The sequence below is a fragment of the Bombus terrestris genome, chromosome 11, assembly GCF_910591885.1.
Source record: "Bombus terrestris chromosome 11, iyBomTerr1.2, whole genome shotgun sequence".
In the NCBI taxonomy this organism is placed as follows: domain Eukaryota; kingdom Metazoa; phylum Arthropoda; class Insecta; order Hymenoptera; family Apidae; genus Bombus; species Bombus terrestris.
This window is the reverse complement of record NC_063279.1, coordinates 2,590,312-2,616,607: the sequence shown is the minus strand read 5'-3', so window position 1 is coordinate 2,616,607 and position 26,296 is coordinate 2,590,312. Positions and strand designations below refer to the sequence as shown.

Below are 26,296 nucleotides of genomic sequence, written 5' to 3'. Positions count from 1 at the left end.
AACAGATTATCATAAAAGTGGTAAGTTACGCGCGAAGAACGTCAGTTGATTGTAAGGTCGTCAAGGTAAAGTATGTTGTGAACTTAGTAACGAACAAGCGGTTGAGTTGCCGGCTGTCGCCGTCACATGCAGCCAGTTATCCCGTCGACGTTAGGCGGTGCGTCGTTTATACGTAAGACGTGTCGTTCAAACCGCTGTTTCGTCTTTGTTTTCCTCTATCGCCTTCTTATTCTACTCATAATCAGCTGGAATCGAGCAACAGAAATTTGGTTATCGTCATGACATGTATCGGTACGCGTTGGCAGTGGCGTAGTTGCGGTCGAAACAGAACGGAGCAAAGCCGTGTAGGCGCATCGTTATGAAAGGGACCAGTCGTCCATGAACACAAACGGAACGTACTATCTTGACGTTACACATGTTGCATTGAAAGGATCGGTGAACTCTGGTTGCTGAACGTGCATATAGTTAAACAACGTCATCGAAAGTTATTAATTGTTGGAAAGCGTTGTGCGCGGAGTAAAATGAGGTAAGAGGTAATAGAAAAATTTACTCTGCTAACCAATACGAAATAGATTCGGGGAATAAAAGGTGGACGCATCGTTCGAGGGTCGTGTTTGCTCGTGTTGTGTTGTCAAAACTACATATGGGTGCGCGTAAGGAACGAGGAAATTCAATGTATCGGTGAAAATTGGGGAGGATCGCTGGTAGTACGTAGTGACAAAGAGGGTGCTTTGGTGTCAATAACTGTGAATAGCAGGGCGATCCTCCTATCACTCCTATCGTTGTTCCGGTGGAAGGTGGAAGAAAAAGAGAAAGAGAGAGGGAGAGAGAGGAGTACGTTCGATTGGTATACCTTCGTTGGCACAGCGTGCCGGCGTTTTGGAGTACTCGTAGCCGTGGACGCGGCTACGTAGCTATCCTATACCTACCCTATAAACCGCGCGAGGGAACCTAGTACGTGAATGTGTTGGAAGCGGTGGCCACGTCTTCGTCGTCGTCGTCGTCGTTGTGATCGCCGTGAAAACGGTGTTACACCGCGGGAATTGCCGAAAACACATCATCGATGGCCCGCGCGATTTTTCCGCGCACTTGGTATCCGTGATCGCGGCACGGCGAGAACCTCGTCAAGGATGCCGCGGATACCGTTTATTAGATATCCACGAAGGATGGCGGGCTTTGAGATCGTCGCTCGGATCGATAGGTACGAAAGGATCGAATAATCACGGAGGAAACAAGAGAAAGAGACAGACAGATAGAGAGAGGGAGAGAGAGAGAGAAAGAAAAAAGACAAAGTGGTGAGGTGAGTCAGGAGACCTTTCCCTATCCGGAGGTTAGGCCTCCGAGTATCAAGGATCCTTATTCGAAGATGAACTCCATGATATATACCTTGTACGGCTTCGCTATATTTTTCATGATATTCTGGTCGGTAATGTGGATCGTTCATGTACTGGCACTGATAGCCGGTCACTGGAAGCTGCACCGTAAAGTCACTCAAGTACCAACCTACGAAACGCCCCTACCCGGTGTGTCGATCATAAAGCCCCTTATGGGCGTTGATCCGAATTTGTTCAGCAATTTAGAGACATTCTTTACGATGCAATATCCCCGTTACGAGTTACTGTTCTGCGTGGAAGACGACTCGGATCCGGTGTTGATGTTAGTACGTAAACTGATCGAAAAGTATCCAGAGGTGGATGCGAGACTTTTCATCGGCGGTTGCAACGTGGGCGTGAATCCAAAGATCAACAATATGCAACCAGCGTACGAGGCGGCTAAACATGAGTATGTACTGATTAGTGACAGTGGTATCAAGATGAAGGAGGACACGCTGTTGGACATGGTTAATTACATGACCGACAATGTTGCGTTAGTGCATCAGATGCCGTTTACCTGTGATCGCGAAGGTTTTGCCGCGGCATACGAGAAAATCTTCTTCGGTACTGTACAGTCGCGTATGTACCTAGCCGCTGATTTACTTAGGATCAATTGTCACACAGGGATGTCAGCGTTGCTGAGGAAAGCGCCCCTCGATGAGGTCGGCGGTTTAAAGACGTTCGGTGTGTATTTAGCCGAAGATTTTTTCTACGCAAAGTCATTGACCGACCGTGGTTGGCGAATCACTGTGTCCTCGCAGCCGGCGTTGCAGAATAGCGGTCACTGCGAGTTGCATTCGTTCCAGGCGAGATTACGGAGGTGGGCGAAGCTCAGGGTAGCTATGTTGCCTACCACGATCGTTCTCGAACCGCTTAGCGAGTGTTTAGTGTTAGGTGCCTGTGCTTCCTGGGCGGCCAGCGTACTCTTCGAGTGGGACTCTCTTGTTTTCTATTTGGTACACATACTATTGTGGTTCATGTTTGACTGGACGCTATTGAGCGTCGTCCAGAATGGTCCGTTGCCGTTCAACAAGTTAGAATTCGTATGCGGATGGTTACTCAGCGAGATCACAAGGCCTTATCTTTTCCTTCAGGCAGTTCTAGATCCTCTGATACAGTGGCGGTCGCGTGTCTACAAACTCAGGTGGGGTGGAGTCGCGGAAGAGGTTAAGGCAAAAGTCAAATATTAAATTGCACTATGAAACCAGCGGTTTTACTTTTTCCTCCTTTTTTTTTTTTCGTTTTTTTCCTTTACTTCTGTCTCTTCCTCTTTCTTTGATACGTACGCAGGGTATTCCAGTTTTCTTCGACCAAATCTTGTCAGGATATTCTATGATCATAGGTAAATACAAAGAGAATGATACCAATCTTACGATTACTATGCTATAAGACGAAAATAGATTCGCCATCAATATACAATGCAAAGTTCATTTTCACTATATTATTTACTCGATGTATATACATAACTTTTTTTTCAAAGTTACCTAGATATAAAAGTTTAGGGCGATTTCATCGGAGGCCTAACCATCGTTCTCTTCGTATTTCTCTTTTGTTATAACTTTTTAATAAAGCTTTGAACAATTATATTATAAAATCGGTATACGTTTACACAAAGTCTTTTCCTTATTTATACCCGTAAAACATCCTGAAAATATTTAGCCCGAAAAGACTGGTACATCCTATATACACGTAGGGATTAATATGCACACATTGAGCTAGAAGCGTGGATGTTTTGTAATATCCGATATATTATACTATTACGCATGTAGTTCTTATTATACTTGAATTGCGTTATACCGTGGAAAAAATATACGCCGTATATACACGATATTTACTAAATAGGGATGTCTACGCATCGTGTGTACATGTACACGTATATACGTATGTGATTCGCTTACGTAAAACAATAATCGCGACACGCATGTATGCACGTGTGCCATCATTTTTCAACTATTCAGCATATCATCTCCGCCAGCTCGTTGGTACGCTCATTTCATGTGCAATGTTTACAGAAAAAGGAAGAAAGGTATAATATAAAAAAAGAAGCATCTATGATAGGTTATATTAGAAAGAGAAAACACGTAGTAAATAATCGATGTATATGTAGCTTTTCCTCTTTTTTCTTTTTTTTTTTTTTTAATCCTCGTCCGGAACGAGGTCGCCTTAAGTCGTTATTGTAGTATATTCGGCGCGAAATTATTCATACGTTTTAAGGGAACGATTCCTGTAAAAAGCCATGGTTGCGCTGGCTTCGCGATCAATTTAACATCTTATCGACGTAGTTGATGATTTATTCTCGAAATATCTTTCACGCGTTGTTGTAACTAATTGGTAAGGTTAATGTTGTTTTGATTTTTAAGTAAATATTTATTTTTAACATTAAAAAGTATTTAACAAAGGATTATATGATTAAGCGAAGCATTCGGCTATGGAAAAAGAATTTTTTACGGGTTTGATGATAATAATAATTCGCTGCTAGTACTATAGTGTTTCTTTCCGACGTCTCCGTGTCGGTAAACTGGGAAGAAGTAGAATCAAATAAAAATATACATACGTTTAGCAGAAACGATTAATTAACGCGTTATAGACGGTGCATATGTAATAATTGTACATAACAAAGAAGCACATTTTTGGGTATCAAAGTGCTTAACCGTATCTTATATTCTTTTCCCTTTTTTCTTTTCTTTTTAAATTATAATCTTTTGCTGAACTTTTTGTTTTATTACGCAAGATATTAATTCTAACAAAATTTCGATAAATCGCTAGAATGGAATAAATGCGATTATGTAAATGTTCATTTATTTGATATGTACCTTTTTTCGTTTCATTCGTTTAATACGCAACGCGTATACGTACATGCATATTTTCAATTAGAACTAATTGTTATTGTAAAAATCGTACTCGTGAAAGCAAGTATCTTCGCGTCGAGTAATCGAAACAAATTGATTGTGTTACGTAATGTTCAACGTACTGACACGATTTTGCTTTCTATTGATGCGTATTTCTTTCTTCAACGTCTAGTAAAGTTTGAATTCAATTTCATCTGTCCGTGCTATTATCGAAACACGTTCATATTTCGAACAAAAGATATCGGACGGTTAATTACGGTATCTCCCCCCAAAATAAGAAGATTAAAAAGTATTAATAGCTATTAAGAAGATTATCAAGTATTCAAAATAAATTCGGATTTATCTAAATCTAAATACTTGTCTGCTTCTCGCAAGGTGTCGAGAAAAAAGAAATCGCACCATGTCGCTTAATTGTATTTTTCTACGAAAGAATTAATGTTTTCTACGCGGTACTTGTCTCGCTTAATCGCTTATTAAGACTAATTAAGGGCATCTGGACGATGCATCTTTGGTGATTAACTTTTCTTTGAAAGTTTCCTACAAAATTTAATCCCTTGTAATTAACTAATCCTTAATGCTCAAAATTATCGCCAACCACGATAATGATTTAGATTTTAGTTAGATCGATCGAACGTTATTATATAAAGAGAAAAACGCTCGTGTAGTTTGTAGATTATCGAATGACAGGCATCCCAAAAGTTGTGTCGTTTCTTGACGCTAACCTTAAGCTTATAATAATAATATTTACGTTGGTAATTATTTTCAAGTGCTGCAACTTCACCGATTTCGATGATTTTTTAATATGTTGTACAAATTAACATTTTCAACAACCTTTTCCTACCGCATAACCTTAATTGTCCGAGATTCACAAAAATGTGTCGGTACCAGTGAACTCTGCCTATAATCGTGCGTTCGTGATAGCTTATGCGTTAACATTGGTAAAATGATGCTTAACTGAATCTATATATGCTATAAACAAACGATAAGAATTAGCTTTGGGCCAGGTGCTACTTTATTCGGCCACAATGAGACAGTCGTCAACCAATACCAGCGTTGTCACGGATGCACAATACAGGCAGAATTCAATGTAGCTGTACCGGCAGCGTTTTGCGGATATCTTGGAAACTAAGGTCAGCCGAGGATTATATGTTTAGGAAAACATTGTTCAAAATGTTGATTTCTACAACATATTTAAAAATCATCGAAATCGATGAGGTGGCAGTACTTGTAAATAATAACAATACTCTCTTACGTTTATTCTTGCTGGTAGATCGGATCGTGTTTTATGGAGAAGTTGAAAATTTACCTTTGATATTCTCCTACGCTTAAACGCGTTCTCCATACACGTTACGAATATCGTCAGCGGCATGTTTAACTATATTGCCTCTTTAAAATGAATACGGCATGCAATTTCGAAACTGAATTGCATTCATACTTGTTGTTTCTCGCTTTTTTTTTTAAATAAAACATATCCCTCCTAATTGCTACGGATACATTTTGTAGATTGACGACGACAGTATCTTGTAAAGCATAGAAAAAAAGTTTCTATAAATATATCGCATAAACAAGATACGGACATATAAAATTCGATAAGAAACAGCACGATTTACGGGATGACCTAGGGCGATACTTTTATTTAGTAGATTCAAAATACTTAATATCGATTCTTATCCCTGCCGGTACAAAGTCATACGTTTCTCGTGCCTGCAATCCTAACAATAAGTAAGATGACGCTAGCCATCCTCGCATCTAGAATGGCGTCGTAGAACTAAACACTGGTTAACATAACGTTCGTGTACGTTCTCATATGGCACGCGTTCGATCGATTTCGTTGATTAGTTAAGATCAGAAAGGTTAATAGTGTTTGTCGAATCTAGTCTTGAGTGTAGTTCGCTGTGGAAGCTTCGACAATTGTACATCTTACATATTATCCTTTCAAATACGAGTGTTCCTTGCTTTTTCTACATTCCATATTCATCGTGTGTGTGTGTGTGTATGCATTTTTACGCGTGTGACGGTCGCCATCCTTATAACGTTTCGAATGAAACTATCGACTCTTTGTTCTCTGTCTTGCGAACCAATTAGTACAAACTAAATATGTTTGTAACCAGTGTTAATTATACTCTTCTATTGTTCCGCGCGTTTTAATTACTCGTGCAGCGCAATCTATATCTAAAACTATACCGCTTGATTAGAAAATGCACAACAACATTATTACACCAAGGTCCACTGTTATTAAGATTTTCCTGTGTTCCGCGAGCACGTCACCGGGTAACAATGAAAAAAAATCTATCGGGCAGGGTCATCTATACTCTGTGTTCAATGGAAGCAGTAGAGGTAAACAGACGCACGTGAATAAGACAGAAGCGTATTCATAACTTTCAGTTACAATGAAAAAGAATATCGATGTATTATTCCTTATACATTTAAGTATCTGATACAACAAAATCTTTTTGTTTACGCAAAATTTTTGAAATCGAGTCTTGTCCGGGTTTTTGTGCAAGCACCATACGAGAGGAGTAACGATGTAGGTAAATTCGCTCCTAATATATTCCTCAAATATTATCAATTTATTATCGAATAAGAAACGAACACAGAGGCAAAGAGTCGAAACGATATAAAAGTCTGTACAAAAAACGTTCTAGAAATCAATTTTCTAATTCCTACTTTTGCTTTTCCAACTTTCGATGTTTTTAATTTATTTCTGTGAACGAGTTATCTAAAAGGCTAATTGCTGTCGTTAATTTTTCAGAATATAAATATAGAAAAGCGATAGATCCGTGTTATCTGGCTGTTATCTGGTTCGATGGGAAGCGGGGTTTTAGCAAGTTTTCTACACAACGAGCGGTGCTGCGGTGCTTAACGACAAAAGTGAATCTAAGGCTTTTGAACCCTGACACTTTCATCAGTGAAGTGGTCAATTAATTGTGATATTTATATCGTACCCGTTCCACTATACAACCAATAACTGTTTAACCCTTGCCTCGTCAGGCTTCAACGAAATAGTGTGCGTGCGTTTAATTAATAGCAATTGTAACCGTACGATTTCGAATGGTTGGGAGCTATTGTGATTTTTCAATCGTAATAGTTTGTAATTGAAGGTCATTGATCGTGTTTATATCCGACTTATATTCAAGGTTTACATCCTAATTTCTTATTTGCTATAGGCCATTAGTTTTCAGCATTTTCCTCCTAAGTGAAATAACGACGAGTTTACGAATGTTTCTAAATCGATAATTCTAATTTTTTAATTTTTATAACGATAGAATTTCAGCAAATAATAGCAAATAAATACATTGTTATCAAATCTCTAAATTATTTACTTTATTTTTGTATTTCGGGTACTTTTAATTCTATTACCGTCATATAATATATTACCTATCATTATCTTATCATTATATCATATAATTCTATTGCCATCATATAATATAAAACGGATTATATCCGTCAATTCGAAAACATTCGATGGAACTCTCTTCGGCCAAACATAGTTCTGATCAACGAACAGTAACTGTTTTTATTTAAACAATGAATTCTTATTTCGTAACTTTTCTGTCGTCGATATTTCGTTTCCAAATCGTCTTCGTTCGATAGTTCTTTTACTCGACTTCTCGCTCGTTCTTTTCTCGCTTCATTAGCGACAAAGGAAAAAAAGCGACATTTTTTGTGATTTTGCTAAAATCGATAACTCGCATTAAAATTGAACACTGTTTACGTACGAAGAACGCTTCGATTCGCGGAACTAAAGGTCATTTGTGTAGGTTAGAGTTTTTTCCACGAATTGCCACGAGTACACTCTTTTTTTATGCCGATGCAACACGGAATATTGGCCGCCCTCTATCTTATCGTGATTTATCGAAAGTCAAACGATTATTTCACCTTACTCGTCGATGTTTCCGTTTATCAGGGTTTGAAGTCTTCGATATCGAACGTAATCATCTTTAATCTATAAAATTGATATGTTCTATGTGTAGAATTAGAAAAAGGCAGGAAAGACAAGGGAGGAACTAAAAATATAACAAAGAAGTTATCGTCCAGTTTGAATGAATGAAGAAACCGGAACGACATTGGAGGCAATCTCGCGACAGAGATCCTTCAAAACTTGTTTTGCTCAGAGAGGAATTCCTTTTAAAATCTATCGTATAATAATTTTGAATGCGATTAAAATTTAGTTGAATCCACGTCGATATATTTTATCGGAAAAGACGTAAGAAGTGATGTCGCTTTTCTTAACCGAAAGGTGCAGTAGCTTAACACGAAAGGGACCTCCGTGTTAATGATTAGATCGAATTATCATCGAGGGTATCCAGAGAATTTTGAATATTCTTCATAATGTAATGACGTCAAAACGGTTTTACGAATTTGGTCATTCAAAATTATTGCTTCTAGCGACTCACGATCAGTCTTGATTTCAAACATGATTTGTGGCTACAGCGTATCACGTACATCATGGACAACGATGTTTGTTTTATATATATTTTTTTTTTTTTATTGTCTTTCAAATAGAAACCTCTTAATGCATATAATCCTGATAAAATTTATTTAGTAGGAAATACAAACACATTTAAAGAATACACCCTTGCTTACTTACAGGATAGTTGTTGAAGAAAATTGTCGTAACTTTACGTAAAGTATTATCGAAACAGTTACGTTACGCTAACTTAGCTTTGTGGTTTTGTACTTTTTCCAAGACACGTAATCTATATTCCAATGTGCTGATAAGATTAAAACGACACGATCAATAAAAATGAAACTGCTGCTGTCTCCATGTACAGGCAGTGCGAGACTGACTCGTGAGGCTGCCTCGGGACGAACCAACGATTGCTGGGTTCTTGGCGAGATCAAAGGTACCTCGCAGCTCCTTCGTTTGGATACGTATATCGACGAAATGGATCAAGACAACTTTGTCGGAAGCGTAACCGTTGCTCACCTTGCCTCGCGTAATTATGTCGCGTACTCTATGTTACGACAAGAGGCAGGCTCACGGGTAAACCTCGCACTGACTGTACATAACGTTAGACACAAAATCGCTTGAAATAGAGCGTCTTCTGCTCAACGTCGCTTTATTTTAACGTGCAATTCGAATCAGGCGTTTCAAGACTTTCGAGGATTCCTTTCATCCTAGAAGTTCGTCCAATTCTTCTTAATTGCCAAATAACACCATCCATCATTTTCAGCCATTTAAGTCACTGACGTAACCCTGTACTTCTATTGAAAGTTTATTATGAACTATGACTTTAAGATAAAGTTTTAAACTTAGCAAAGAGATACGTACTCTGAGATGGACCATTGCTAATCTCTACGTACGGTAAAATGTTTCTAATCGTTAATTTTATTTTCAAGTAACGAGTTACCTAGTAATTGTTCCCAGTAATGTACGGTGTACTCTTAAATATGCCCTACCTACCCAATGAGATTTGCCCCGAGGCATGCCTCCAAGTATCGTTCGAGGCGAGCTCATGAGACCTACATATAAGAGTAGTATGGACATCATCCGAGCAACGAAATATCATTTTTATGCGAGAAACAGCTGCAATCGTTTAAGTATAGCAGTAGATATGTGTATCGAAGAGCAAGCAATACCACGTTAGAGAAGAAAAGGATAATTGCCAATATAATAGAATCGCTTTTTGGTCTCAGTTCAATCAGGACAATCTCGCCAATACTTTAATGAAATTTTTATTAACGAAAATATATAAAATAAAATAATTTCGTCGTTACGTTAGCGTTTTATCTCGCTGATACGAGGGCGAAACGCGTGGCTCTGCTGTGCGACACTCTCGAATACTTGAGATCAGGTCACGAGGACAAGGATGATACAGTGACGGTAAAGACTGATGATACAAACAAAGCAGTCTCACCCTCACCGTATCCCATGGAAAACGAAAGAAAGACCAAAAGTGACCATGAGGTCAGATAATATCTCACTGGCAAATAAACGAAAGGCATCTGCTCTACTAGAACGCAACCTACTGCTATATGATTAAAGACAGTAATTTTCCGTCCGTTTTTATGGCTTTATATCTACGTCACGGAGTACAAGAAATTTAATCATGTCCAATTTATTTATGTTCAATTAGAATTACCAAAATACCTTGGTCTACCGGACTTCATCTCATTACGATCTCCTGGCAAACTATAAACAAATTGACTTTTTATCGTTAGCTACCTACGTCATCGAGTTCAAGGTCGTAATAGGGCTTAAATTAAAGTTTATGATTCCTACTTTACGAATGAAAAGATCTGGCTGACTTCCGCTTGACTTCTGCCTGCCATAAATATGGAGTAGATCACTTCTTCAATGCATATGAGACCTTGGCTATTTTTATATCTTGACTAAAAATTATTATTAATGCGTTCTACGCTGTTACAAATGTATATACGTATATATTAGTTTAGCAGATATTTTACTCTTTATTTGGTAGAACCAGTCGTATGAAAGACAAGGAAAGATGCGAAGCAATTATTACTTTCGTATTTGTTTTCCTCGTCTTTCATACGATAGGTCTTACAAGATAAAAGCTAAATTATCAGTCAAGCTAGTCTTTTTTCGTCATATATACGTTAATAATTTGCTATAAAGAATATCAAGACAGTGCATCAAAAATTATATGATTCCATTTAAGGGAACGTATGTCACCTTCATATGATCTTTATGCACCCATCTGTTATATATAATTATATATTATATATTATATTATATATATAATATTATTATATTATATATATATATTATATATTATATATTATATGTAAATTAATTACACCAGATGGTGTCCTCTTGAAATCATCCATTTTTTATTTTAACCATTTATTATATAACTGTCAGTTTACCAGTGATTCGTATTTATAGATTAAAACCGGTATATATATGATTACAGTAATGAAAAATGCTCCCTTCTTCATTTCGTATTGTCGACAGCAATTAGTTTCACTTCGAAGTCAGAACGGATACTAGTTGTATGTAGGCTTCATGAGTCCCAGAGCAGGTCTCATGAGACCCTGCTCGCTTCGCATATTAGACCGAGGAAAATCCCATTGGGTAGGACTCGCAATCATTGCAATCGCGTTTTTTTCAATACGATTGCTGATTACTGTATAAAATTTCCAGTAGTTCTAGTAGACAAATAAATCCTCGAGATTCTATATGCTTAACAGTGCGTTCTCTGAATTCCACCGTCTTATCCGTCACACCAATCGGCATTTATCCTGGATTCAAGATTTCACGTAATCAGATATTACACAATCTTTCTTTCTAAAATAGATTACAATCTATATGTGTGTTTCAATTGTCCTGTTCTTCGAAGAAGAAGAAAATACGATTTCACGTACCTCGTTCTTCATCTTAACTTCCTTTCAATTTGTCAGATCTCGATTGGGGTTAGGTTGGGGTTAGGTTATAGAAATAGCTTCGTGGTTTCAGGTTATGCAATTCGATGTTTCGACGACAAAGTTTTGGTACACGAATATGTAGGATTTTCCTGAAATTCCCGAGAAATTGTATCATTCTCAGGAAAAAAGGTTTGCTGGGCTGCGCGAGATTTGCGTTTTCGTTGAAACGACACGGCCACATGGAGAGCAGGTCTTTTTGATGTCCTTTCTAGCAAGATGAAAGGAAAGTCGAACGAAAACACTCTTTTTTCACGAACCAACGGTCGCTTGGACTCGAGTGCCATTATGAAAGTGCATTTAACGAAAAAGAAGCAACAATGGCGACTATTACGAGGATCCATCTGTAGCGTAATCTTTTTTTGCCGCGCCATAATTTGTCGCATCTTCTTTATGGGAATTATAATTTCAATTTAAAGGTGACGATTTCCTTTCTTCCTGTTTTTTGGTTCCGATTTTCTTTCTTCTCATCGAAGAAGTAGCACGTTTTTCACCGATAAAATGATCGATCGTTGTTTGCAAAAACCAAGATAAATCAATCAGCTTTCTGTTCTAACTCATCGCCTTCCTGTTTTGTCGTTTAGTGTCACCGTTCAGATAACGTATAACCATCGGTATATATGTTTTCTGATATAACTCAATGTTTATCGTATTTATCATATTTTTCATAAAAACGGAGTGAAAAATTCAAAACGAAGCGTATATAAAAGTGGATATAAAAATGGCAATAACGTTTATTTACAGATATTGGTCGATATCAAGCGAACGATGGGATGTTCTTTAAAATTTGTAAAAATTTGATGCAGCATTGTAAAAACTTATTTCGTAAGGATTGATATCTAAAAATCGGGAAATATAGGATCATATTTGCTATCTATTTTTGTTAGTCTAATATATAATAGTTACTAGTTAGTTAGTTTGATTATTATTACTTTATAAAGTTCGATTCTCCATATTCCTGTTTCCTCCTTCCAGATTCCTCGCTATTAAATAACTAAATCAAAAAAAATTCTTTATTCCTTTCTGACTTCACTATGAACGTGTCGTTTTGATATGCATACAAAAATTTCTAGAAACTTGCCCGGAGGTTGTTGAAAATGCTTCGTAAATATCGAAGAGTTTTCATCAAAGACACATCACAAAGAAGTATATGTCGTACTTACAGTGTTAATTCGAGGATTAATAAAACAAACATCTAATTCCTGTGAGGGAAAATACGCGTTCTATAAATTTTAGAGGTTATAGTTAAGCGATATCGGGAATTCGATTCATGGGCGTGTACAACGTTGCAAGCTTTTCCACGTTATTCTACTCGTATCTATTTATTTGTATACGATTTTACGAATGTTGTGTCAAATTTTCGATCGTTATCTCTCTTGTAGAGATACAGATTTTTATACTTTTTGGAATGAATTAGAGAATAGAGCTCTTAAACGAGCATGTCCAACCCAGTGATAAATTGACACGGTACATAATAATTGTGTGATAAACACGATATGACTCACGCGCGAAACATTTCATTTCTCTCTTTTTCTTTCGTTCATCGAGAGATAAAGTGACTTGTTGAATTTTCTATATCGTTAAAACGCTAACGGAGAGATAATTCTCGGATTCGTCATCAATTATATTTTTCTTTAAAACTTTATCCGCCTAGTCAAGAGTATACGCGGAAATTTTTTAATTTAAGAGATTAAATAACCAATTGTCCCTTTTCATATAAATATCATTTCTTAACCAGTTAACTGCGTTTGACGAGTATAGACGTCGTTGCTTGTATTTATTTACGCACTCTACGACCTAACCTAGTGAGAGATTTCTAGAACCAGATTCTGCAGTTAACTGGCTAATGTCTTAAGGAACGATACTTGTGCTTATTTTTACTTTTGCTTTACTTTTTCTTAATGAATCTATTTTTGATTTTTAATTTAACATCTGACATCTATCTATCTAATATCTACATATGTATAGGAATTCTGAAAGCTTTGCAATTTCCTTCGTTGATAATTTTTAGTTTCTAAACTTTCAATGTTTTTAATTTATTCGTGCAAAAATACGTATGCACAAACTGTAGTAATATTTGTAAGACATATCATATTATCGTATTGTCGTGGCGCTGTTTTAAAAGCAATAAGGAATTTCATTCAGCCAGATTTAGTAGTTAAACCTTTGAAGAAATAAAGTAATCCGGTTTGTTATTTTTGTACAACGATTCATATCTGAGACATGTGTCGATTCATTACGATTTACCGGATATATATCAACATACAAATCATATCAAGAGTCTTGTTTAGTGTCACTATATAATTGAATATCTTGTCCTCGATTGCAATTCATTGTTTGGACTAATAAGTAGTCGTACAGGTGTTATTAAGCATCCGACGAACAGCTGAATTGTCGCCTCTTAATTATCGAGAATCAGAAATGCAATTATTTTGCATTTTGTCTTGTTCTTGATCATTGTCGAAGATTAATTTTCATCTAAAATTTAGTTGTTCAGCGATCATAATCGTTAACGTCGTGTTGTATACAACCGAACATTCGTAAAAAGAATTATTTTCAGATAAAAAGAGCATAAAATGTTTTTATTCGAAATAGTATCTCAACGTTCATCATTATTGGCACAATGAAGGGTATGAAAATCAAAGTAATCATCGGGCAAAAGGTTAATTGTCGAGAAAAGTGTGTTGAGGTATTGACTATCATATTGCTAGTCATCGATGACTCATTTTCCTTTTTTACTAAATCTTTTAGAATGATTAAAATAAAAAAACAAAAATTTTCAAATATAGTATAATGTTTTGCAAGAACGAAACGTTATAATATAATATATTTCAATTTATTTCGGCTTCCAGGACAAAATACGTATATAAAATTCGCGTGGCAGTCAACGCGTTAACGAAGATGTAGTCTCGAGGAAAGTTCGGCTAACGCGAACGACGTAAAAATTGCCCTAAGCGTTTTGAATGCGAAACATGTTGACACAAGTCGACATTTGAAACTTCCATTGAAGGTTTCGCGGATCATTAAGTCTCTCGAAGGTTCTCGGAGGAATCGTCGCGCATAGAAGCTGACGATGCTCGTTCTGTCCATGGATAGAATCGAAACACGCGTCCGACAGAGGGAAACAAGCGTTCGATTTACATTGTGCCGGATGAATCATCGAGGGAACACGCCAAACGACGAGAACAATACAAATGAATGAAGTTGGCTCGTTCAGATAGCACGGGAATATCTCGAAAACGCCCCGTCGCATCTGGCCGTGCCGTTCTGATGACTAATTTTTGCTTGTTATAATCTGTGATTCGACAGAATTTATTTGTAGGATGCCGCGTTAATATCTTATATTCGAAGGGAAAATCGAAAAATTGAAAGAAAAACATCGCTAAATATCTTCAAAAAATCATCACAAGCCCACATTAATTACACGCACGTTGAAATGTGAAATCCGAGCACAATATAAAACAAAGGAAATAACGATTCGTTGAGGTAATTAAATTGAGTTATTTTCACGCTCTAAATGCGTCATTTCGAAGTCAGTTATAAACCAAACTGGAATTTCCCCATTATTTTGTGTATCCGAGTGATGCCAACTGCTCTTGCAAAACCCCATTTCTATGGTATTCGCGAATCAACAACGCCGACAACGTTCCAAGCTCTTGAACGTTTTCGCAGCACCGTTTCACACGATCGATTTCAAGGTCTGTGGTTTATTCTTCGAAAAGTGGAAGCTGCGCTGGTCTCAAGGTTCTCCAAATGCACGGCACTTGAAAACATCCAATACTGGTCCAAGTTAGTGAACTCGCTATCATTGATCTCCATTCACCGAAGAAAGACCATTCCACGCTGTGTCGACTCCACGTTATTCCATGCTATTCCGCAGTAATGCCAACCTAATCTTTGATAATTTCACTATTATGATTTCGTCGTGATTAATTTCATATTAATTTCAAATACGATTTCAGGTGACTCATTAAATATCGTCTAAGAGTCATTAATGTCCATAACATGTACTTATCGTAACCTACCATCATAATATGTAGTACTTAGTTTCATTCCCTTACTCACACTTCATTTTGTGATTGACAGCTTATGCAATCGATTTATATAATAAGTTAATTAATTATCGTGACTAGATATCTTACAACTATATTATCGCCAATATGCGATCTGCAACTTGAAAGTCACAGGTTGATTAAAAGTACAATTTAGTAATTTTTCTTTAGAAATTAATCTTAAAAGATCGGGGAGAAGTGGGACAGTGATAATAACACGAATAAATGAAATTATACGTGTATAATTACAATTAATACAATTAATATCATAAATAAAATATATGTATCTCGCTTTTTCGTATTTCTTATTTCATTGTACAGTGGGGGAATTACGATGGAGGAATGTAACTTATTCTCGACTGCGTGTCACAATGAATAGTGAAATACTAATTTCTATTGTCATTGGAAAATTGGGACAATCATGAACAATGCTTTACCAGTTTTTCTCTTTCTTTTTTTTTAACAATTCCATTGGCACGAATTTTTTTTATTACTCCGGAATCGAATTCCACGAAGTGCAACGAAATCAAAGGAACAAATTGATATTCAACGATAGGATTAAATTCGTTTCGGCGAAAGCTATCGAAAGTATCGTGTTTATTATTGTGATATCTGCGATTTTATGGCAAATTTTTAAGGTAGACGAACGAAAATTGATGAGCATGCGGAGAAGATACGACCTGAATGATGTCGAAAAAGGAAACACGCTCTGACTCAGATCTAACCTAACTACTTAATTCAAGCATAATTCATACGCATAATTTAGACTTAAAGCGCTCTATTTATTTAGTTTGCGAATTACTCAGCTTTTTGTATATAGATATCTGCCTCACGCGTTACATTATTTTACCCAACCTAACACACGATATTCAAATCTATTCCATTCTAATCCATAATCCAAATATTGGACCAATATACATATATATTTGCACACTTCTTCCAACTAGTTTCAACTATTATAATTCAGATAAGCAATCTGATAATGAGTATCGTGTAAATACGCGTGCGTATAGCTACACATGGCGTTAAATATATGGCGTTAACTAGGTAGGGAAAATTTTTAACGTTTTTGTATTATATATTTGCTCTTCTTTACGTTCCGTTTCTATTTTCACGTAATTAATCACGCGATTACATTAAATGATTAGTAACGACCACACAAATACAGAGGATCCAGAACTTTCGAAATTCGTTCGGGATCGATATTTCTGTCCAACGAATAACAGTTATACTTATCAGTCAATGTGAAAGTGATACGAAACCTTTACAACTTTTTTAACTCCAAGATGGGAGTCAAATTATTTTTATCTTTTTAATTGTGACTTGGCTGAGATTTTCATTTCGCGCACATATCATTCACAGCTGCTATCCAATCGTTTTCTATAAGAATTTAATATGTACATATATAATGCATATAAAAATTGAGTATTCGTATTTATTTATGCCAAATTGGCTGTACGATATTCTTCGAACAGGAAATTCGGAATATCGAAAACTACACAAATTTATCGATTCGACGAAACAAATTTTCGAAGCTTACAACTATCATGTGTATGCAGCTTCGAATGATCGTACCTTCGCGAAAATTCCACATCTCGGAAACGTTCCTCGGATGGCAGGTGGGTTATAAAGCGTCCTATTGGATTTTCTTCATTAACGTCATTTTGTAAAGAGAACGAGGAGAAAACTGAAAAATGAAAAATCGACCAGTAGTTCGTAAGCGTGTATGACGGAAGAAAGGTATACTACTTAAGAGTAAGAGAGATCCAAAATGTGACCAAGCGGAAGCAGCTGTGATCTGCTTAAATAGGATTTCCGCGCCTTATGTAATATATGTCATCGCGAAACGTCGCTGTGTCGACGGATATACGTTTTATCGATCAATTTGTTTTTACCTGGTGGTGCAAGGCAACTTGTATTCATATGCTGCTAATGCCAACGGATTCGAGTGATTTTTACTTTTTAAAGTCTTTATACATATATGCCCATATAATCGATTTTATTTCATTTATACACGTTGGATATATCCTACACGTATGTAATGTAATTATTAATGTGTAATATCAATACAGATATTATTAATAATAATAAGAGAAAAATTATTAATAATGTGTGTGATTAATGATATTATAAGAATATTATAAGAACATATAGATATGTATGTGTGTGTATAAAGACATCAAAGACTTACCGTTGCTTTTACTTAAAGCGCTTTCTTTTTTGCGCCACCTGGTACATTATTTAAGTACGAACTCGTTAGTCTAACTAGTCATTCGTTCACGATGTCGTGTCATCGCGCATTGTAAAAGTCATCTTTTTCCTGTGAACCGTTTTCGATCTTACCCGGAATTGAATGACGCTGTGTCCGGCCAAGATTTGAAAGTTTCAAAGGAAACGATTCACCTGCGAGTGCGACGCCTATGCGCTTTATCTGCGAACAATTTATATCTCGTTTTGTAATTGAGTACGTCCGTTCCGGTCGGTAAATTCGAATGCATCAAACGCATCTCGCTGCAAGTGACTTTTATCTTTGACTTGATTGTCCGACGGTCAATCATACCAAATTCGACACACACGGAATTCCCGCCAGCCTTGGAAAACCTTGAAAAGTCCGCAAAATAAAAAATCGATTACGGATATACTCTCGACTATGAAACCAACCACCGACCTAGCCGACGCGCTTTATTTCCAAATAAAACATTCCCATGGTTGAACGTATTAAAAGCACAGATTCGAACGTTCAATTATTCGGGGCTAGTAATTTCAAAGGCCATTCGAATAAATTGGGAACGCGTTCTATAAAATTGCACGCATAATAGGCGTGTTGAAATATCAAACATCGCAAATCAAATCTAAATCAGGCACGAATTCTCGTTTCTTTAATCCGATATTTACCGTAAACAAATGGAAAGAAAGGGAAGCAACGAAAGAGATTTGCAGCGATTAGATCGATCTCTCATTTTGAATAGTAACTTTCATTCGATTGTTAATGGATGATCGATTGAATTTTCAGTTCGCGTGAAATGAGAATTCGGTGACGTAGCAATAGCGATGCAATTCCTAATTATTTGTCCGATTTGGCAAATGTCTCCCTTTCAGAGTTCTTCGCGCACGCGCTCTCGTTTGGATTATCCAGCAACCGTTCGATTTGATCCTATTATCATCATTGACGATAAGCCGCGTTAAGAGGATTTCAGACCGCGTTATTACGCGTGTGGGCGTCCATTTTCATTGAACATTCACGTCGAAAAACTTCTTTAAGCGTAATAAAAGATATCGTTGTACAGTGCGCTTCATCCAAGTTCGTACGTACATTCTTATTTGGATCTCACAGATTGAAAACGTTAGGAGAACGTAAGTACGATCGTTTTTACCGGATTACATTTATTTGTATTCGCATGTGTGTGCGTGTGCGCGTCGCGCCGTCTACCATAGAACTCCATAAGTATCCAATTTGCGCAAGTTTACCGCCTTCGCTTGGAGAGGGGAAAAGGAGGCCTCATGAATATAGGTTCGGTTCGACATTCGTTGAGAGGCAGCAATCGATGATTCATCGACACTTTGAGCTGTGATCCGCGGGAAATACTGCGCTGTTATTGGCTTATACTACATATATAGGATCGTTTTGATTAAAGATCGTAAATATAATATGTAAGTAGTAACTTTAGAATACGATTGAAAAATCAATCGTGTAATCATTTGTCAATAAATTAGCAAGTAAATACGATCGTTGAACACGCTGCCTGTCACAGTATACAGAAAGATATGATAAAATTATTATGCATTGATAATCTGTGGTATTTTTACGCAACAAGTGTTCATTGTTGAGGATTAAAATCTACTTTCAGTTCCTTTTCACACTGTGATATCTTAAAACTTTTAATACATTGTCGACTGACCAGAGAGAACTCTTCTTTCTGAAATACATACGTATGTTACTATCACTGGCATTTTCATTTCCCCGATTTTGCCTCACGTTGCTTCCTTCTGGTATAGACGTATGGTTTTAAAATCAATCCAAAGCAAAATACCATGTTTATTAATTATTTTATAAAAATTCTGAAACGAACGAGTATACACATAAAATGGCTTGCTCGGTGATCCTTTGACTACGATTATAAAATTTCAATCCGCAATCACAGTCGGCAATGTTTTAACAAACAAAAATATAACATAATCAGTTTCCTTTTCTTTTTTCGTTTTATTCCTTAACTTTCTCCATAATAATCGTTCTTATCTAACTGCTGCATGACTGTGAGCTAAAATAAATCGACTAAGCGTAAAAATTCGGCAAATCCGCTCGAACTTTTCTTTCCATCCAATTCCGACGAGGCGGTAAAGCGGTACGCCACGCGTTACTAACGCTGCATGCATAAATGCGATTGCGAAAGACTGTGACGTTGTAGGAGGGTTGTTTCGATTCGGCAGACTACAACAGTAACGTTCCGCTGTTACGTTAATTAACACTTTCGCTGCGATATACGAGTCACTGGTGGTTCGTACATTAGTGTTACCGTAATTGTTCACTTTCAATGATAATTCGCTCTACCTGAATACACGGCGTAATTTATTGCTTAAGATAGTTTCAAATGTGGTAGGAATAACGCGACGCTACAAAAATTTCTTACTGTACAAATCGAAAGACAGATGCGTCTCCTGAATAATTAAACGAACTGGATCATGTGTAAATGTATTCGTAACGAACGTGTTAAAACAAAGTAGCGAACAAAAGCTAACATGACAGCCGCTAAACATTAGTACGTAAGAACGCGTATTCTATAACCACGGTGAACAAAGTGGAACTGTAAAAAGGCAAAGCTGATAGCTCAAACGAGGAGGTGGTAAAAAGATTGTAAGAAATTTTGTCGCTGATAAGAACAAAACACTCGTTACTTGTCTTAATAAATTTTAACGCTTCTCTAAATCAATAAATATGCAATTTTTGTTCACCGGTACACGTATACGCATAAATACACACGAAGATCTCATCCTGTCAAACAGAAACCGTGTACGAAATTGTTTTTGCTTTTCCTTTTCTTTTTCCGTTTCCTTTCTTTTTCTTTTTTTTTTTTTTTTAATCTACAAATGTTCCTTTCCAAATTTAAAGGTCAAAGTTTCAGGATCGAGTTGGCCCTCTCCTCATTTCCAAACGAACTTCTTTGCGTAGCTTTGTAAATAACGATTCCTAGATAAGAGAAACGTTGCATTATCACTCTAGGTGCGTATAATTCCGCAAAATTAATTCCTTAATTTCTTTACTGCCAAATAATAAGTGGTTGAAACGCTACAATCGAACGTTGTACAACTCTGTCGACGAAATCGATAGCCTGAGGTAATATTTGATAGCAATATATGTATCTACCGTTCGTTGGTGGAGCCTGAAACGTAAATATATCAATGGGGTTGTGTGCGTGTGAATATGAGTGTAGTGTTCGGGGTGCACATGCGTGTATGTACACGTATGTACGTGCGATATTTGTATGTAAAAAGAATTAGGCGGACGTTCGTGTATTCTACAACGGTCTACACTCATGTGATCTGGATATCAGCGAGTTAATATCATCTTCGTCGATAATCGTTGGAACATTTCAAGTTTCGTATTCGTAATTAAGATTTATTAAACTTTGCTTTGTTCTTAACATCGACGTTGTTTTTGGAGAAATTTTATTTAGCGCCACATATTTACGTATGTATTCGTATCTTCAGATTTTGTCAGTCGTTTCAATCATCGCCGAAATTACGTACAAGAAATTCACGCGTGCCTATTTTCCCAACACGAATGTTCGCCGAGATCGAATCTGCACCATTTTCTGCGCACTTCTGTACAATATTTTTCCGCGATTTTTGCCGCACGAATCGTACTGTGACAGAGAGATGCGGACAAAGAAGAGATTAATAATGAACCGAATGATGCGTTTCGACGAACTATCGCTATCTTTTTCTAAAACTTTGACAAGCTGCAACAATCGCGCGCGATTTTTTTAGGCGTCAATTGTGGAGGGATGAGTTTGAAAAAACATATAAAGAGGAAGATGGAACGATAGCAAGAAAAAAACGAACAATTGTTACTTGCTGTAACTTTTTGTGTAACGCGAAACATTGCCAATTATAGTTTATAATAATTTAATCCAATGTGTACTAGGCGGGTTCGAAGTTGTTTATCATTTTACTGTGTTTCTCGGTCATTGTAAAATGACTCTACGAGTCCGCCCGTGTTCAAGAGATGATATATATGTATATACATATGTATTTACCTATGTATATATGTATAATATACATATATATATATCGTTAAATAATAATAATACGTTCAACAGAATACGTTCAACTGTACATGTTTATTAAAGTACCTGAATGGAAACCAGTACCTTGTGTTTTCTCTTCGTCTTATAGGGCAGAACATGTTCTCACCGCATGTAAACGATACTACCAGCACACGTACTTTTCAGACTCTACCCTTTTTCTCGTTTGTGTACTTGTTTGTGTATATGTGACTGGTTTACCGTCACTTCCTTTATCTCCGGTTTCTACACCCAAATGCACTTTTCCATGCGTATACACCCGACAGGTAAGCGTTCCCTCCACCCTTATGCTTTTGTCGTTTCACCGCTTCCACATATCCGGAAGTCTGCCGTGTCGAGTATTTATCACAATACCGAGCTAATTCTTTTTTCGAAAAAAGAAACGCGAGCTCGATGTGAAATACGATAAAAATCGGATAAAAGGGGCGGATTATTACTTGAAATCCACGACTCGTATCTGGCGACGATATCGTTTCCTGTTTTCCTGCATTATCGTCGATGATAAATTGTTACCGATCGGGGGTCGATACGTGACTTATGGATCGTTTTTTTGTTTTTGCGGTCTGAGCAAGTTACACAATCCCAATTCGGGTAATTTTAAAAGAGACAATGGTCCAATTTTAAAAGAGAAATTTTCGACGTCGATCATACACCGTTTCTCTATTTTATTTGTTTTCGCAACAATTGTCGTGGATACGCGGAACAAAATAACACGATGGGAAGGACTGATTCGGACGGGATACATCGATCGGCGCACCCCGTGAGAAAATGCATTACATGGCTATCGCTACTTGGATATCGATCTTGTATCTACATCACGCGATACGTTAATCCAGATATCGTGGCGCAGGTTTCGTATTTCTGTATCAAAGCAAACAATTTTTTACTATCGAAGGTTCTTATACGCTTAAGTTAATCCAAACAAGATTAAATTTGATAATGCTATTTTGCTCAATTTTCGAGAGAAATTGCAAATTTTCTAATTTGTGACATAATCGGAACAGCCTACCGTGCCAACAATTTTGCAAAGCCAGTTTCTACTCGGCGGATTAAATGTTTTTATTTATACGCATTTCGGATAGAAACGCATTCCTGATTGTTTCTTTTTCTTTCTCTATGTACAAGGTCGCTAGTAGATATTTAAGTATACTGTACAAGCTACGTTCATTCATTTCGACAAATTATTTATGCGATTCGCGCAAAATTTATGATGCGCTAGATCTATCCAAGGCCAGAAGCTGTTATTTAAAGGAACCGCTTGTAATTCTCGAACGAATTACTCAAAGATTATACGAAATCTCGTATTTGACACAGACAACGAAGTCGAGCTTCTGAGTGCTTCGCTTTCTGGTATTTTAAAGGACCGGAATATTCGAGTTCTCGAGTGCCAAGATACCCGACTAAGCCAAACGCTCGAGTGTCGATTTTCAAATTTCAAGTACGCGAGCACTCGAATTTTTGATTTCCCGAATTCTCAAGTATCAAGGTATTCAAGTAATAAATAGAAGTGCTCGAACAATTGGGAATTTAAACATAATTTATACGTATATTTATAAGTCAAAACAGGAAATATCATGGAGATCGACGAAATCACATTCAGCGAAATCACAAGTGGAAGAGAGAACACGACACAGGTATATCTCTGAATGGAATGGATGGGAGACATCTGACAATGAGAAACTCGAGGGAAATTTTCACCTTGTCTCTCCTCGGATTTTCTCTGTAACGAGCGCATTGAACCAGACATTAGCCAATAAAGTCAACGATTTCACGTAGTATTTAAAATCCGAAAGCAGAATTCATTAAATTTCTCCTTAATTGTTTCATTAGAGACGAAGCAATTCTTTCCCGCGACCAAAGAGAACTTTACGGAAGCTGTTTTACAATGTAAAACTTTCGAAGACCGTCTTTTATCTGACGCGATGTTGCCCACCCCTGGATATCATCGGATATTAAAATATTCTATTTTCGTGATCCAATCTGTAAAAATATACTTCTGCAACGAAAATACAAAATATGTGATATTAAAATTAAACAGCTCAAAAACTAGACGTCAAAGATAGAAGGAAGAAGAATATATCTTGCGTTAATGATTGTAACGAAATATCGTTGATAACGGGTAAAAAGAAAACTTAGAATGACTGTATGCAACAAGCGGAGAAACAGCTAGTCTGTCAAATAGTATATCAATAACCGATAACATTACATCTAGGATTTTTTAAATATCAGAGATGGGACAATGCTGCGTGTCTAGGTCAACAAAGTTTCAAGATCCGACCCACTTTCGACATTATAACTTTTCCTCCTCGTGTTTCTTTCTTTTTTACTTCCTTAATTAAACCTGAATCGTGCGGCACCAGCATCGACTAAATTGCTAACAAGCCAGGGTTCCGCAGTCGCGTCTCTTCAATACGCGATAGAGCTCCATTCGAGCAAAAATGAATACCTTTTCCGGCGTTGATAAACTGATGTCTGGAAGTAATACCACCGATAGCCACTTCATCGATATCGTCTTTTGCTGACAAAAACGGTAGAAACCGTCGTATGTTATCGTCGATTATGCATCTTTATCTACATATTCAGTTCCGTGCATAAAAAAGATAAAGAGGAAAAGGTGCGTGGGTGGGGAGAGCTCTGCGAAAAGAAGGGGTGGGGATGTAAGTAGTGACGCAGAGCTGTTCTCCAACCGTCCACGCATCTACTATACAGACACCCTATTAAGACCTTTGGAACACAATTCAGGATGGTGATTTTGAGAACGCATTTATTAAAAAATTATCGAGATTCGGGGTAACTGCTTTTTTGTAAATGTCTATCTTTCTTTACTTTGTATTGATCAATAAAATAACAGTTAGCTGAAGCAACTTTTATCGTTCCATTTTATTTTTTTATGCGATATGCAGATAAAGATACATAATTAACGATAACTAGCGAAACTATAGGAGGATTGTAGAATGACGCTGCACACGCTTGCTAATATATACGTTGCCACAGACGCACAACTATAGGCAGAATTCAATAATGCAGTAGCGGCAGTTTCCCGCGAATATTTTGGAAACTAAACGAGGTCAGTCTTTATATAGAAAAAATTGGTTGGCGAGTTGATGGAAAAATGTTGAGTTTCGTAACATAACCAAAAATCTTTTTAAGAGTTTCAGCGCGATAACATAGGTATAATAATTGCCAGCAAAGGACGATATCGGCGAAATGGCTGTTGACGAAACGATCGTCGGTTATTTAAGATTTTATACCATAGGCTGACTTACTTGTAACTTCTTTGAAATATTGATAATATAATATAATATTTAGCACACGATTGATTACTCAGAAAGTCTAGCCTTACCGAAATGGAGATATTCACCCTCAAAAGTTTTAACATGTAGCTGATATAGTAAGCCGCTGCGAAATTGATTTTTTCATTAATCGTGGAAAAGCCATTCTCACAAAGTTGTTAAAAAGTTACATATCGGTGATTTCACCGTTTTATTTGCGGTATACGTTATAACATAAAGTTAACGTTCTGTCCATTTCTGAATTGTTTGTACAAACGTACACTAGTACGTAATGCAAATTCTCAATTAATTAGCGATTAGTCAGGATGCAACTGATCGGTTGATATCGCGAACCGTGAACGCTATTAACGCTCAAAGTGGAAGTAGATTAAAGATGCAGAGTAATGTGACGTTTAGTGTATTTATTTTCACTGTTTAGTATAACGCGAAGAGTATGACTGTACGGTGAACTGTTTGAAGACTTGTTTTACACTCTCTGAAGAAGCCTTGCCTGGTCCTTATGTACTAACTCCGCGTCCTGGGGTTTTCCTTCTCACCCTCGTGTGCGCATATCCTCTGGTGTTTTTGATTGATACCAGATGTTTACTTTAGAGCGGATTCATCGATCGCTTAGGGTGTTAATCAGCCTCTTGATGAGGTCCGCATCGTAAAATTTACAACTTGGGAGATAGAAAATTCGGACTTTACCAGATAAGGCAAATGTGCGTCCGAGCCATAAACTGAGGGTCACCTAAAATCATAAACAGTACGCGTATAGAAATTTCTTTCTAGAAGGAGAATCTCAGACTTTATTTTTGAGGGCTATTCTCGCGCTACAAATACCTTAAAAGTAACTGGTAACCGGTTTACTCTTATCGCTATCCTTATCGGAAATTTTTCCAAATTTCCCGATAATCAGTTCGCTTCTGGAACAAACTGATAATTTCCATATCTCTACTTTACGCGTATATCATCTATTTTTGCGAAATAAAAATTGGTTCTGTTATCTTGGCCAACGGAAGTGTTGGACATCTAGATCGCTAAGCTTCGTAAGATAAA

At 36.9% G+C, this 26,296-nt stretch overlaps 1 protein-coding gene across 7 annotated transcripts; it reads left to right on the top strand.

Moving 5' to 3' along the window:
- The first annotated feature begins 58 nt into the window (after positions 1-58).
- LOC100647986 (ceramide glucosyltransferase) lies at positions 59-22,028 on the top strand. Of its 7 annotated transcripts, none has more exons than XM_012313179.3 (2): positions 59-2,517; positions 6,975-22,028. In XM_012313179.3, the coding sequence occupies exons 1-2, from the start codon at positions 1,367-1,369 to the stop codon at positions 6,979-6,981; spliced, it is 1,158 nt and encodes a 385-aa protein (XP_012168569.2). In that variant the 5' UTR covers positions 59-1,366; the 3' UTR covers positions 6,982-22,028. The 7 variants fall into 7 exon arrangements, with proteins under 7 accessions (XP_012168569.2, XP_048266497.1, XP_048266496.1 ...); XM_048410540.1 differs by having other exon boundaries at positions 59-2,539; XM_048410539.1 differs by having other exon boundaries at positions 59-6,017.
- Positions 22,029-26,296: the final 4,268 nt, after the last annotated feature.

Coding starts and splice junctions, on each gene's coding strand:
- LOC100647986 (XM_048410540.1), top strand. CDS start 1,367: ATGAACTCCATGATATATACCTTGTACGGCTTCGCTATATTTTTCATG. Junction 2,540..6,974: donor GGGGTGGAGTCGCGGAAGAG/GTTAAGGCAAAA, acceptor TTAATTTTTCAG/AATATAAATATAGAAAAGCG.